This window comes from Pelodiscus sinensis, chromosome 16 (genome assembly GCF_049634645.1).
Source record: "Pelodiscus sinensis isolate JC-2024 chromosome 16, ASM4963464v1, whole genome shotgun sequence".
NCBI classification, from domain to species: Eukaryota; Metazoa; Chordata; order Testudines; family Trionychidae; genus Pelodiscus; species Pelodiscus sinensis.
The window spans coordinates 7,805,285-7,820,985 of NC_134726.1; the positions used below are offsets into that span (position 1 = coordinate 7,805,285).

A 15,701-nucleotide genomic window follows, 5' to 3' on the forward strand; every position below is an offset into this window, starting at 1 on the left:
GGAGCATATGAGAAGTTAATTGGAGAGGCTCTCCTGTCAACACGGTACAGTGTAACCACCTTGGTAAGTGGACCTAACATAGTTGACTTCCATTACTTTATTCACATAACTGAAGTTGTGTAAATGATATCAATTTACCACGGTAAGATAGACCATCCCTAAGAGTAATTACCCATTGGAAGAATTTGCCATGGGTTGTGGTGTATTCTCCATCATTGTCAACTTTTAAATCAAGATTGGATTTTTTTTCTCTAATAAATCTGATCTAGGAAATATTTTGGGGACAATTCCATAGCCTGTGTAATACAGAAGGTCACAGTTCTTGGTGATCACAGTTCTTCCTTCTGGCCTTGGAATCTATTAATCGGAATGCAGGTTAAATTGAACAAATGAAACTTTATTAAATCTAATCTCACCTCATTCCCTGTTTTACTGGTGACTAGTCATTAACGGTCCCTCCAGGGAATATGGCTCCAGTCACTTCCTGTCCACTACTAATGAGCAAGCTCCTTTTCTTTGACTTTGCAGGTGCTATCACCTTTTTTGGTCAAAATGTTATTGTGTGTTGCAATGATTTTCAGTATTGTTATACAGATTAAATAGCATTCACAGTAGTAGAAGTGTTAGTTTAATAAAAAAGCTGCAGTAAACAGTTGCGGTATAAAGCATATGGTTATAAAAGGGGGGCATTCTGAGTTTAGAACCCTGAAGAGAAGTTATGGAACCTAACGTTACACAATGTAGTTAACTGCAGTTTGTTAAGAAATGAAAATTTGGTAGCATTTTTAGACTAGGTTGAAAAGAAGTGCAGTGTAACATTTTAAAAATATCATGGGCAGTGCTCCAGGCTACTAACTCTTGCTACTGATGAAGACATTTGAAACATTATTTGAAAAATATTATTTGTCTTTTTAACTTAATTTTTTATAAAGTACTTCAGGATTGTTGCAGATATGTGTGTAACAGTACAAGAAAGAGACTTGCTTCAGAAATTCAAGGTCTCTGTAATACTTCCATAGAGAACTCTTACTTATTTGAATTTCCAGATGAATATAGTGAACTTGATATTAACATAGTCACATAGTCATGGTCTTTGAGGCTACGTCTAGAATGCAAGCTTCTTTCGAAAGAGACTTTTTCGAAAGATACTTTCGAAAAAGAGCATCTAGACTGCAACCAGTACTTTCAAAAAAGCAAGCTGCTTTTTCGAAAGAGAGCACCCAGGCAGTCTGGATGCTCTCTTTCGAATAAGCACAGTTTGCAGTACATAGCTCCTTTTTTCGAAAGAGCACTTTCGAAAAAAGGCGTTATTCCTCGTGAAATGAGGAGTACCGCCATAAAAAGAAAAGCCACGTTCTTTCAATTTAATTTCGAAAGAACGCAGCTGTAGTCTAGACGCAGGTGAAGTTTTTTCGAAAAAAGGCTACTTTTTTCGAAAAAACCCTGCAGTCTAGACACAGCCTGAGATAGAGGAGCTCCTGACTTTTGAGTTGTAGAAATTACATCATTTAATTTTTTAATTCTTACTCTAGCCCAATTCTGTATTATTTGTTTCATAAAGCGCTTTTTTGCATTTTATATTGCTAGATACATTATGTATTGAACAATTAAGTCCATATTGCATACACATAGATTCACAGTTATCCTATCTGCCTGCACAATTTGGGGTAGGAAGAGGATACAGATGTGCTTGTATTTTTGCTAGCATTTCTGTTGTATTTTTGTGCTTGTATTTTTGCTAGCATTTCTGTTGTATTGATCTATGAAAGTTTTTTCATTAGGGTTTGGAGATCCTTAAAACTTCAGTTACATCATAGTCTTAATTTGAATCTTCCTCTTCCCCATTCCCTGCCTTTATTGCAGAGGAACCTTTGAGCTGCACATTCAGTGAAAAAGTTGATATGCAAGTTGTTGATTAGAAACATATTTGGTATAAAATATTATACATTTTATATATTCTGTAGCGTATCTGTTATGTCATAAATTCAGTAAAACATGGAAAAATAATACTTTTCAATGACTTGCAGAATAAAGATGACTTTTATGTGGGCTGATATAATTCTGTATGATTAATGAGTAAGTGACATGAAAATACTCTGATCACTGAAGAGTGATTAGCAAATTAAGTTAAGTATGCTACTTTTATTTAAAAACAGTAAATGACTGGTAGGATAGAACAATTCTGGGGGGATGTAATGAACTTTACAAACGCTATGTGTTACTTGTGAGTTATTTAGTATAAGAAAGCAGATGTCTAATCACTCATACATTCGTATGCTTGACATATACTTGAACCTCTGTTCTCTGGGATTCTTAATCTGGGAACACCCATGATATGGACCCTGACAGGGGGATGAGGAAGCAGTTCTGTGTGCCGCCACTCTCCCTTCCCCCAGTTTGGGGGAATGGCAGCGCAGCATGGGACTTCTCTGGAGGTTTTTTTCTGCTAATACCATAGTGGCAGGGGAGGGTGGGCCGGGGAAATGGCAGTGCCTCTGAGTAGTGGGGGTGGACAGTTACATGTGGCCCTGGAGCTACATCTACATCAACTTTGTGTTGAAAGAATACAATAGTAGTGTGGACGTTGTTGCATAAATTGCTGGTTTCGTCCCCTTGGAGGCTAGTCTGATTTACCCCAAGAAGAGAGTCACACTTTCAGGCTGGGTCCAACTCAAGTTTATTGGTTGCAACCAAGGTACGGCTAAGGAACTCAATGTTCAAATCAGAGCCGACCCCCAACATCTCATAGGCAGGGGTTTTTATAGGGTTCACATCTTTCCTGGTTTAGGTGCCTTAACATGATAGGTTACTTCATCTTTGACATTTAGCATTCCTATAGGTCAGGTTAATTTTCCAAATGAGGTTAAATACAGTGCCTACTTGCTGAACAATGGGCAAGCCATGCTTCCCTTTTTCCTTTCCTGCTTGAGCCGGTCACAAGTTTAAAGGATGTGGAATCTATCCATATCTCCACTTAACAGAAGACTGGTTTCACTTCCCCTCGTCTCCTTATTATATTACCTGTGACAGGCCTTGACCTTTGTCATGTCTTACTCCTATACAAATAGCAAATATATCTAAGCATTAGCAATGTATATATATTGTACGTGCCCCTCATAGGGGAATCAATGGCTCCGGGGGATTTGACTTCCCTTTTACACATCAACGTAAGTGTAGTTTTTCCAGAAAAAGGGGCATTTATCTGGAAAAACTCAGTAGTGTAGACATACCCTGGGAGGGGAGGGCCAGGTAAGTACCCCAGCCCCATTTCCCTCATACACCCTCCCACCTTCCATGGTCCAAAAAAAGTCATTAATCCAGCATACCCTGTTTCCCAGGGTTGTCAGATTAAATAGGTTGAAGTTTATTTTATTCTAGTTAGTCAACCGCTTAAAAATACACGACCACAATGGGTAGGAACCTGTTGTCCCCATAAGTTTGCATTGTGTTTTAGTTTCAAAAACAGTTAAGATAAAATGGACAGCTACCCAGCCATATTAGATTATATAAATTTGTTCTGAATTCTATAACTTTTCATGGATCTATGGCTTTCTCCCAAATAGTTCTGATGCTATCAGGGGGCTGAGGTGAAGGGAAACACTTTGCCCCTTTGCAGTGTATCTGCAAGAGCAATCATTTTTTACCCCTACACCAGCATTGCAATTGGAACAGTACTTTTTATAAGCATTGCTTGGATTTTAAGGTTCAAATTTTCTTTTCATAAATGTTTTTGGGATATTTTTATAATGTGATTGAGATTAATCAAAATTTAAATAGGGAACATTATGAAAAGGAAAAAAATGATACAATCCATCTTATTCCCCCATCTCACCGCACCAAGAACTGGTTAGAGCACTGGGCTAAGACTCAGGAGATCTGGGTTTTGTTCCTAGCTCTGGCATCTGACTTAATGGGCAAATTACTCCCCCTCCTCCACTTGCCTCAGTTTCCCCATCTTTGAAATGGAGATAATGATTCTGACCTCTACTGTATACTGCTACACAGTCTACTGATAAAAGGTAGATCCTCCCCCTCTACATACCTCAGTTGCCTCTCCTTTTCTGGTACAGCATTTTTTTTCTTTTGAGTTTTTTTAGCCTTGCCATTTTCCCCTCTAAATTGAGGTGTGTGAAAACCGTGGAACAAAACAATATTTTTAAAAGGTTAACATTGATCTAAGAACTAAGGTATGGACTTTCTGAATGAGTCCAAGATTATTGTTATATAAAATACAGTTAGCCTTTCAGTATTCTTTCCTCTGGTCATACAAAATACTTCACCTAATTATGATCAATCAGGATTAATTGCAGTGTAAAATTACTTACGTGTAAACATCTGTGGGATCAGGCTCCATGTGTATGAACACTTAAGTTCTTGTAGATGGGCAGGATTTGGTATATTACAGTATTGTGGTATATTCATTTCAACAGACTTGTTTAAATAATGTTTATAACTTATCTGTCTCTAAAGGGTTGTTTGTAGTGGCAATCTAAAATCATGAGTCCTCACATATAGGTCTCCTTGAGCTCTGAATGCATTGTTAAGAATATGATATATAATTGTTGCTGTGTTTCTTGGTGTGTCAGTCATCTACTCTAGACCCACACACAGCAACTGCAAGCCATTTAGGAATATAACCACAGCATGCTTATCATAAATCTCAGGATACTCCTTCATCTAAATATGCTTCATTAGGCTCACCTTCTGTAATACTACTGAATCATTTGATGACATCTAGAAAGAAATCATTTAGGCACTAAACTGTTAGGAATGCAGAGCCCCCATGTGTTTGAGTCCTAAATGCATTGCAAACTAAACCATATGTTTCACTTTTTAATACAGAAAATGTTTTCAAAGCTGTACAGATGCAGAATTACATTATATTTTGAATATTGGTTTCAAGATCTTTACCACAATTTTCACTGGAAGGGATAATCAACATTTTCCTGCAAAGATTACATTGCATTTTAATATATATCTATTGGATGGAGAACTTATCAAGGAAATTACAGTAAAAAGCAATTGCATACTAACATTTTCCAGAAACGTTAGCTTTCTAGAATAGTGGCAGCAATTTATAATACTTAAGAGTGGTCTTCGTTTGGTGATGATACATTTATTTGAAAGTAAAAGCATTTCTTTTATTAGGGTGGAAACCCAGTAATAGAAATTGAGCTAATTTCTAGGGGTGCATCTACATTGCATCCCTAGCTTGAAATATACTACACAATTTGAGCTACACAAATTGTGTAGTTGAAGCAAAATGCAGGACAATGTAGCACTTTAAAGACTAACAAGATGGTTTATTAGATGATGAGCTTTCGTGGGCCAGACCCACTTCCTCAGATCAAATAGTGGAAGAAAGTAGTCACAATTGTGTAGCTTATTTCAAGTTAATTTTGAAATATTTTATTTCATAATTTGGCACTGTCTACAGATCACAAATTTCGAAATAACCCACTATTCCAAAATGTCACTTACTCCGCATGGAACAATGTTTACAGAGATGTTGGAATAGTGAGCCCATTATATTTCGAATAACAGGGGTGCACTGTTAAGATGTGGGATAGCTATTGCAGGATACCTCTGGTATCCTTAGCCAAATGGGCATGGACAGCTGCTTTGGGTACCTGACAAGATACTTTGTCTCTTGTGTTTGCTGGAATCAAGATATTAGGCACAGGTGGAGGGAAAAAACTCACATTTGGGGTATGTCTACACAGTAACATTATTTCAAAATAACAAACTTTATTTTGATATAACTTTGTATCTGCATAGGAGACAGTTATTTTGAAATAATGTCAAAATCCTGTCAATCTGGAGGACTTCTTACTCCGACTCCTGTAACCCTCACTGTACAAGAAGTAAGGGAAGTAAAAGGAAGAGTGCTCTATTCCGAAATAAGTGCTGTGTAGACATTCCCAATTTCAAAATAAGCTACTTTGAAATAAGCTATGCAATTGATGTAGCTCAATTTACGTAGCTTACTTTGAGTTAAACCCTGCTTTGTAGATGCACCCTTGAATTAGATATGTAAGTGCCGCTGTATGCAATGGTCCCCCTAGTATCTTATAAAGCATCTGCCTTGTCAAATGAAATGTTTCACGGCACCTCAGCTCTTGTATTCCAGATGAAATCCTCGTACCTCTATCCAAAACTCCAAGGAAAACAAGGATACAATTTGTTCTCTAGGATTTTGAAATGGACATTTATCCCCTTGAGTACAACCAGCTTTTGATGCATACATACCACCAAGTTTTCCTGATGAGAGAAAACTTTAATGGAAGGCAAGTACCAGAAGCAAATGCCCTGGCATTATAAAGGATGTTCTAAAAATTCATCATGTATCTGCAGAAAAATATTAAATATGTTAAAAAAACGAATAAATCAAAAATAGAGTTAATTTTCTGTTAACTGTTTAAGTTGCAGATACTCTTGTAGTTCATGGAAAAGATTTCTAAGAGCTATTGGAATACAAATCACTTAAATCATTTCAGGGCCTATATCTGTCCTTAAATACCTCTCCAGTTTTTATGGTTTTAAATTTACTTTTTAGGGGATACAGTTGTCTCCCTTGTTGGTAGATATAGTCATGGGAAAAACACAAATGGAAGACAAAACTGGTAGACAAGATAGGGGAAATTGTTTCAGTGACTGTGTACAGAGGTGTCAGTTATGCAAAGTAATCTAAGTGAAAATAGAGATATTTCCCCTGTGTAATTTCTTTTTCAATTACAGTAATTTTAAATGTTAGTTTGTAGCAATCATAGTTTTTAAAAATATAACTTTAAATTAAATGGTGCACTTTAAAATACTGCCTTTACTACTTCTTAAGCCCACTAAGTAAAGACAATTTTGTGAATGGGCACATTAACAGTTCACCAGTCTCTTTCTTCATCACTATTTTTATGTTATTGATGGATTAATTAGTTTCAAATAATTTGTGCACTACTTGAAATAAAGAATTATAGTTTCTGTTGAACTACAGTGAGTACAAGTACTTGCTGGGTCCTCTGATTGTATGTGTTGCAGTGGCTAGAAACAACAGGACACAGTTTATGGTAGTTTTTGTGTATTCTTTAATTTTGAATGACCTTGCACTGGTTATAGTACTTTTGTAACCTTAAATGGCTATTGAATTTGCTGCTGTTATCTCTAATGTAATTCTGAACTTAGTATCCAAAAGGGTTAAAGATAGAAACATGACTTGAATGAATGGACAAATAAATTAAAAAAATAAAACCAAAAACCTGACTCCAAATATTTTGCTGATATAAATAACAATGTGATTGTCTCTCCACAGAGATAGGAAGATGCATTTATAGTACGGGAAGTTTTATGTTTAGAGATACCTACTTCTTTTAACAAAGGCATTTCTTATATTTCAGTAATATAGTTAACATCTTAATTCTGCCATTAATATATGGCACATCTTTGAGGTAGGTAGTCATTAGAACTATTTTTATTAATATTTACAGAAGGGGGAAATCAGAGGTTGAATAATTGGATCAAAGCCACACAGCAAATCAGTATCAGAACTGGAATTAAAATTTGAGTTCATGATTACTTATCTCAGTGTTCAGTACACTAGTCCACGAAGCTGTACTAATTTTTAAGTTGAATACCAATACATTGCAAAGTGTGGTTAAATAAAGAGATACACAAATTTATGTGATAGCTAAAATATCTTTCTTCCCTCCTATATGTCCCCTGAAATAGGATGAATGAATGGACAAATACATTACTATTATAGTAATTTTCCTCAAAATTTGTAACTGTAAATTAAGAATCTGGATGATGATGATTTTTATATTTTTTTCTATTTTATTGGAAAACCTGGCTCAGTGTTACACAGGTTTGGCAAAGGAGGACACAAATTCTGTTTGGTCTGCATATGCAAAAAAGAAAAACATATGTAGTCATTCTTTTGTTTGTGGAACTGTGATAAATGTTAAGATGCTGTTCTAGTACTTCATTATTTTTCCAAAATTGTGTAGCTATGCATTATGCTAATATATTATACACAAGTAGCCACTTCCTCTAAATATGCCAAAGACATTCTCCATCAAAATATTGCCAAAGTGCTGCTATTATTATTATTATTTATTATTTATTATATCAAGAGATGCTTATTAAAATGGCTATTTTAATTATTTGATTTTTATCATTTAAATTGTGTCTATTTGGAAAAAGAACATTTATTTTCTGGAAACAATGTAAAATATACTTGCTTAACAAATCCATTGCTTTCTACAGACAACCTAGATACGAAATAAATTTCCTTCCCTCTCCTTCAAATTGTTCATTAATTGTTTGTGTCTCCAGGTAAAGATGTTTAGGATTTGCTGTCAATTTGTTCCAATATTATTTCATTATAAAAAAATCTTTATAGTCTTGTCCTTTTATAGCAAATGCAGAATTTCATTTGTAGTCAAATGATTATTTTGACTATGATTATTATTTTATCATTTTATTATTTTTATTTTATAAATTTCAGCATAATGCCAAACCTTCTATTGGTAAGGTAAACTGTACACATCCACTTTAAAGGTTCCACAGATTAGCTATTTTATTTATTTACTTAGTTATATATTCATTTTGTGGAAGTGAGGAGAGGGGCTGGGTTTTTTTTGTTTGTTTTTAGTTTTTGGGTTTTTTTTTTAGCTAAGCCAGCATAAAACTGTCCTTATATACATTTAAACCGGAGCAATTCCACTGGATGACGCCTATCAATGATGCTGCAGGGAAAAAGGAGGAAAAATGAAGAATGGCTTTTTCTTCTTATATCAATATCTATAGAATAGCATATGGGAAGTCATTAATAGTGTCCCATAGACATTTTGAATAATGTAGGCATAGTGTAAGTAATTGGAAGTGCTTACATTCTGCCTTCAGACATTTCATTGCTTGTGAGTTAAAATTGGTTGTCAAGTGTGGACTCAGAGGACTGTGCAAGGTGCCCTATTCTGTCATGTGGTACATATTTAATGCTTGAAAGAACAAGAAAGGGACACGTGCACAAGAAAGAGATAGTGGGACCAACACAGTGCTGGCAGTAGCTCTAGGAAAAGACATGGGGTGGGCAGTATTATAGTATTGCATATCTAATATGCATATATTTGTTGTGGGGGCATACATAATCTTATCCTTGCCCAGCCAACCTTGAAAGCCTTCGTTTTGCCTTGCATCAGCAGCCCTTTTGTATATTTCCTTTGTGTGCTTTTTTTATGTTATTTTTCCTAGGGTTATGAGCTGTAGGTGCATCTAGACCAGATACAAGCATTGAGGCAGGCAGAAAAGCAGAACGGAGCAAACTCACAGCAAGCACGACAGATGTCTGTAGTCATTTATATTGCCAGCACGTGGGTGCCGTTTGCTGTTTCCCCTTACTTCTCTTGTGTTCTCCTGGTGAGGAAACAGGAGGCACTTTGCAGCCGACAATGAAATCTTGGCAGCTAATTGCAGTCGTGGGAGATGCCCTTCAGGTAAGGCAGAAGAGGGTTTTAAACAATTTAAGGGAGAGAGAAGAAAGGGTAAAGACAGCCTTTGTAAATGATGTGGAGCACAGGCATTAAACCCATTGACAGAGAGGCAAGGGGGTGGGGAGTAGGTGTGGTGGTGGGGGGCAAATTGACATGTTTGGCTGCTGTTATTGTGTAGCCGCCTTCAGTGGCTTCTGAACATTAATGCAGAGAGGTTAGTGTTTGCATGTGGCTTCTGGCTGTGTGATTAGAATAGGGATTTGAGCAATTGATGGAATAAAAACCAAGAGCAATATTAGAAGCATACTGATGGGTTTTCATATTATGAAAGGTATATGGTATGTAAGTGTACAGGGCTAATTCTCCAAAGGACTCTGCTTATGTTTATGTATGTATAAATTTGCAGATGAAGATGTGTGTTTGGATGTATGCATGTATGTAGTGCTTATAGAAACTGAGATGTGATGGGATTAATTGTTCATCCTTTCTTTGTGCCTGACTGAAGTTAGTGTGAACTTCATCTTCAAAGAGATGTTTAAGTTTCTTTTGATGGGATATATATTAACATTTATATGAAATACTGCAGGGATCTAAATAGGAATGATTTTCTAAGATACAGTATTGCTTTTTAATAGACACTTTTAGCAGATTATTGACCATACAGGTGATATTTTTAAGAAGTTTAAGGTACCTTATTGATGATATATTAGCATGTTATAACAGGTGCATCTTTAACAGTTTTTTAAATTGATCCTATATAATTGTGCAATGTACATGCTAGAACATTTGTGGATAGAGTGTGGACATATTTTTATAATTGAAACTCTTCTACCTTTACATGTAGTTGAATAAACTTTGTTAAAATATATACTGAAAGAATATGAATATTGCAATAAAGACTGGATTTATGGCTAACAACCTTTTTTGATTAAGAGTAACGGATATCATGAACTACTTTGAACATTTGCTTTCTGAAAATAAAAGGTTTCAAAGTATGGAAAAATGTTCAGGAATATAAGGAATATAAGGTAAAAAACATCCTTTTCAGACACACAGACCAGGGGCGCCATACATTTTAGACAACTTAATGTTTTCCTTCAGCACAGCTATGAAGTACAATTTTGAGTAAGCTGTATTTTATTTTATTTTAGCTGATATCAAATATCTCAGTCTAGGCAAAATAATATCACATTGCTTGCAATACTGCCCATTAAGGTACTTTTCAGGTATTTTAAATGGTTTTGTATGTAAATTACTTAAAACAATCTTTTTCATTCTTAGACATACTCAGTTAAAGCTTTATGGTTTGTTACAGAGTATCTAAACATTAAGTAAGGAGTTAATAATTTATTTTTGGTAGCATTAAGTACTGGTATTTTAGGAATGAAGACTTACTTTCTATTAACATTGTGTTAAAACATTTTTATTTTTATTAATGTTCATAGCATGTATCTTAGTTAACACTGCATTATTTGCATTTTATATTGATATATCTTTGAATCTAATAATTTGACTTTTGTAAAGTGATGAAAAACTCTCTACAGCTGTTCCATAATCTGTTTTGTGCCCTCTCAATAATTTGTGCAGAACTGGCATCAGTTTTCGTGTTTTTCATTTATGAATAATTGAAAAAGCTGAAATAATGGAGTTTTTGTATGATCAAGTCTTACTCTTAAGTGATTGCAGCAGAATGTAAGAAATTACATAAAAAGTAACATTGGGGAAAAAAGTGTAGTTGTTCATATGTAAAATCATTTTTTTCCAAACTTGTGAAGTTTTGTAAAAATATCTAACATTTAAGTTAGAGTTCTTTTTAAACTACCTCAAGCTCACTGAAGCAATTCTTCAGCCTACTTTGCTTTATTGGATATTAAGTTTCATCAGAAGACACTATACTCTTAGAATTATTAGAAGAAGCCAATGCCTTTAGTATGACTATTCTTCAATAACTGAGATGAAATTTTGGGGCACCAGAAATACACTTTACAACTTACATCAAGAGAAAAAGTATGGCAACTGTTTAAGGCTATTAACCTAGGGGAAATATTGGTTCCTTTAAAAATAAAATAATGGCATTATCTAATTATTTTTCAGTAAATGGTCTTGATATACAGATAATCTAGAAATCAATATTGAAAACCTTCTTTTTATCTAGTTTTGAAGTATATTGCAGATAAAGTTTTCTTATCAGTAACATTTAGAGAAGCTAACACTAAGACAAGTTCAATAACATATACCAGAATACAAGTAATTGCTTTTCAAAGATACTTTTTAGTATACAAATAAATATGTCCTATTGAATATGTCCATTTGTTTTGTGAGTAATAATAATATGCTTGATTTGCATAAGGTAAATTTCACTCAATAGGAGGAAAGAAATGGTAAACAAGTATCCCCTAAAATCCACTATTCCTTGCATTATATTTTGATGTGAGAAAACTGATATTTTTAGGTAAATTAACATTTACAACTTCATGAATTATTGATGAAGTTTTTTTACTCAGAGGAATTATTAGCATTTATTTCCAAAATATTTAAGGGGGTTCAGTTTAATTTTATAATCAGGAACATATTCTCAACTGTGCTGTATTGACTAAAAAAAATCTTTGACTCAGTCTTCTTCTGTATAGTTTTTAAGAGAGTCTCACAGACCAATCGAGACAATAAGAGCGATAACAGAGCTACTATCTTCTAGCAGATTGTATATTCCATTATTTTATTTAACATGAACTTCAATTTTGATAGTGTGAGTGTGTTTGCTTTGGGGACTGATATATAGAATGTAAGCACTTCTTTACATTGATCTTCATAATGCCTTTTCAGCATTTGATTTCAGTTAACCATGTTAAATTATATGGGCTATGATTTACCATTCAGGTTCATTGAAAATGAAACACAATACAGTTTCATCCACCAGGTTGAATATGAATAGCAGACTATTTTTGTTACATAATTAACTACAAATTGTATGCACAGGAACTTGATTTCTGACCAGGGACAGTTTTCTGAGAGCTGAAAATATGAAATGTATATGTGTGAGACACACTAGTTGTCTTCTCTTCCTCTCCTCCCCCCCCCCCCCCCATTTGTCTTTCAATAATGTAAAAAGTTACTTTTTTGAAAGAGCTAAAATGGTGAAATTGCTTGAGTCAGCGGTTAACATCCAGTTTTTTTTCAACAGAACTAGGTTATGAATTCAAGCAATTAAAAATGACAAAAAGCTCAATTTTACTGGATAAAATTAATATGTTTTCATTTTTTCTTTTTCAGCTGTATAAAGAATTCAAAGTACTCTTTCATGTCAGGTGCCACAGAACTATTAGAAAAAATCCTTACTCTGCATTTGCCTGTGCAATTTTGAAGTACTTCACTGTCAACAGATGTAATATTGACAATCAAATGCACATAACATTACTTGGTTTTGGCAATTTCTCATTCACTTACCTATATTTTGATCTACTTAGAATAGTAGATTGCCTGTAAGAATCAATGCAAGGATGTCTTTTAGCTAATATTAACATAAAAATGTATATTTTAAGGACAATTAGTTATATATCTAAAGTGTTTCATCTATGTGTCTAATAATAATATTGTGTATAATTGCTTTTCAGTGATTTACACACATTTCATATGGACATTTTAGTTTATATAATGTTGGATGTGAATCTTACCTGCGTAAAAGTAAACTGATCATGGTCCATAAATTAGATAGTCTCCTTCCAAAATAAAGCAATAGAAACTGCCAGCTCATACTGGTGGAGTGTGACATTTTAAAATGTATTATATTTGAGAATAACCTGTCACTCCTTGCAAATTAAAAACACTATTTATAATAGGCGTCCACTGAAAATATAAATATGTATTTATTTTATTTAATTTCTATATATGGGACTATGAACTAGGCGTGTGGGTTTTTCTCCTATAAAAAGTTAAATGTTTTAGTTTCATAAATTATAATAAGTGGAGGGGGAATTCATTTTTACATAATGAAAAGTAAAACAGTGGAGAAGAACTGTAGCCCAGACATAAGGCTTGTTTTTGACTATCGGTTAAAACAGTTAATCTCAACCATATTGTTCTCTAACCTGTATTCACAAAAATATATGATGTAAATTAAGCAGTGACTTTGGAATTTCAGATCTGTGTACAATTCTCCTGTAAATTGGAATTAGCAGTATTATATGAGACTTGCAACAAAAATAACATCATTTCAGTGATTAATCACATGATGATGCAACAGTGTCTTTGAAGAACCACTGCCATATTTAGGCAAGCTTTTAAAAACACATTATTTAACCCAAGCCTCATTAGACTGTCATGTATTTTTTCCTTTTGTACTATTGCCGACTATCCAGATATTTATATGTAAGCAGATGGTGTCTGCTATTTAATCATCCTGATTTTTCTGGCCCAACACATTCTGCAATGACACAGTATTGTTGATTGCATCTCTGTTACTGCTTCTGTTTTGTGATGTTCCAAACTTCTGGGGCATAATACCAAAGAACAATGGGGACAACAATGAAACTGATTCATTAAAAAGGATATATCCTCTATATATACAGAGAAAGTTTAGTAATTGGCAAGAATAGGGAAAAAGAAACAAAGAAGCAAACAGGTTTTGTTAAAATAATATGTAAAACTAGATAGCTCTTGAAATATCATTTAACATCTTCCCTTTTAAGACTTTTAACTTCTGAAGAAGTTTAATTATATAGAAAGCTGTGAACAGTGTCAGTTTTTCACATTCTTCCTACTTGCCAAATTAATTAAGCCAGTGCCATACAAGCCTACTGCTTTATTTACATATCAGGGGCACATAACAACAAAACAACATTAATCATGACAGTTACCAGAAAGTATTATTGCTAACTTTGTCAAGGAGCAAATCTGTCTAACCAAGGATGAAATCCCATTCAAACAGCATTTCATTCCAACAAAGAGTCTTCTTCCATGGTCTGTGGCACTACAAATTCAACTCCAATGAAATATGTATACATTCTGCCAACACCACAGCTTCAAAATCATCTTCATTTCTTTTACTGCCTTCTGAAAATTTGGAAGTACCAATCTGAAACCTATTTCCACGCCACACTTTCTTGGAAAGTGAGCACCTTTTTTAGTTCCCAAAGAGAGAAAACAGGGTCATAGTCTATGTGACTTCCAGCAATTATATTTGTCAAGGGCAAACAGGGTGATCATGTTGTTAGATGTTTTTAAGCCTCTTTCAAATAGATGTAATGATGTTTTAAAATTGCTCATTCTGGTTTGTTGGCAGGAGGAACAGGGAGAATAAGGTAGTGCAATACCCCTCCTCATCTCAATGGAGATGCAATGAAAAATGGAGTCTTTCCCTGCCTCATAGGAACAAGAAAGGAGATGTACTGCTCTCAGGAGGGTGGGAGAAGGAGAGATGAACAAGATGGAACTGACCTCCTCACTCCCTATATTGGGGTTGCTGCCTCCCATTGACTGGTGAAGGGAGGAGGGTGGTAGTTAACTTGCTCTCACATTCTGTCACCTGCCCAAGTCATTTTAAACCGTTTCCTAATGTAATTATAGATAGCGAACTGTCTGTCTATGGTGCTGGGGGTTTTCCCCACAGGGTCAAATTGGATCAGGTCTGTTGGGGTTATTTTTCACCTTCACAGCAGCATAATGGAGAAACATTTGCACCAAGAATTCTAAAATTAAACTAAAATATAGGACTCTGTAGTTGTAGATTGTATCCAGTGCTAAAAGCTAAAAGGGCCTGTTCCTAGAGGTAAATTAGACCTAGCAGGCCTTGTGCCTGTAAGGGGAGGCCTGAAGACTTCACAGCAGTAGGTCCCCAATGGTAGTGAAGGATTAGAAGATTCGTAAGGTAGCTGAGTCCTGAACGTGGAGAGGGGTGTCTACCTCATTATTGGTTATATTGGGAAAGCCTGTTAAATGCCTACCATGTAAGGGTATGTCTACACTACCACCCTAGTTCGAACTAGGGTGGTAATGTTGTCAATCGGAGTTGCAAATGAAGCCCGGGATTTCAATTTCCCGGGCTTCATTTGCACGCTGCCTGGCGCTGCCATTTTTACATGTCCACTAGTGCGGACTCCGTGCCGTGCAGCTACACGCGGTAGTTTGGACTAGGCTTCCACGAGGAGTAACGGTAGTTCCGAATAAGAAGCCTAGTATGAACTACCTAGTTCGTGCCGTGTGTAGCCGCGGGGCACAGAGTCC

The 15,701-nt window shown here is 35.1% G+C and overlaps 1 protein-coding gene across 3 annotated transcripts in view; it reads left to right on the forward strand.

Annotated features, from left to right (window-relative positions):
• The window catches only part of RBFOX1 (RNA binding fox-1 homolog 1), a 2,643,423-nt gene that overhangs the window by 1,437,021 nt on the left and 1,190,701 nt on the right, over nt 1–15,701 (forward strand). Inside the window, exon 1 of one of the 3 annotated variants that reach the window (XM_014574335.3) lies at nt 9,426–9,485. The exons of the other annotated variants lie outside the window; for them this stretch is intronic. Within the exon in view, the coding sequence (XP_014429821.1) occupies nt 9,441–9,485 (45 nt within the window). The 5' untranslated portion in view covers nt 9,426–9,440. Of the gene's footprint in view, nt 1–9,425; nt 9,486–15,701 lie in introns of those variants that run through there. 3 annotated transcript variants of the gene reach the window in all.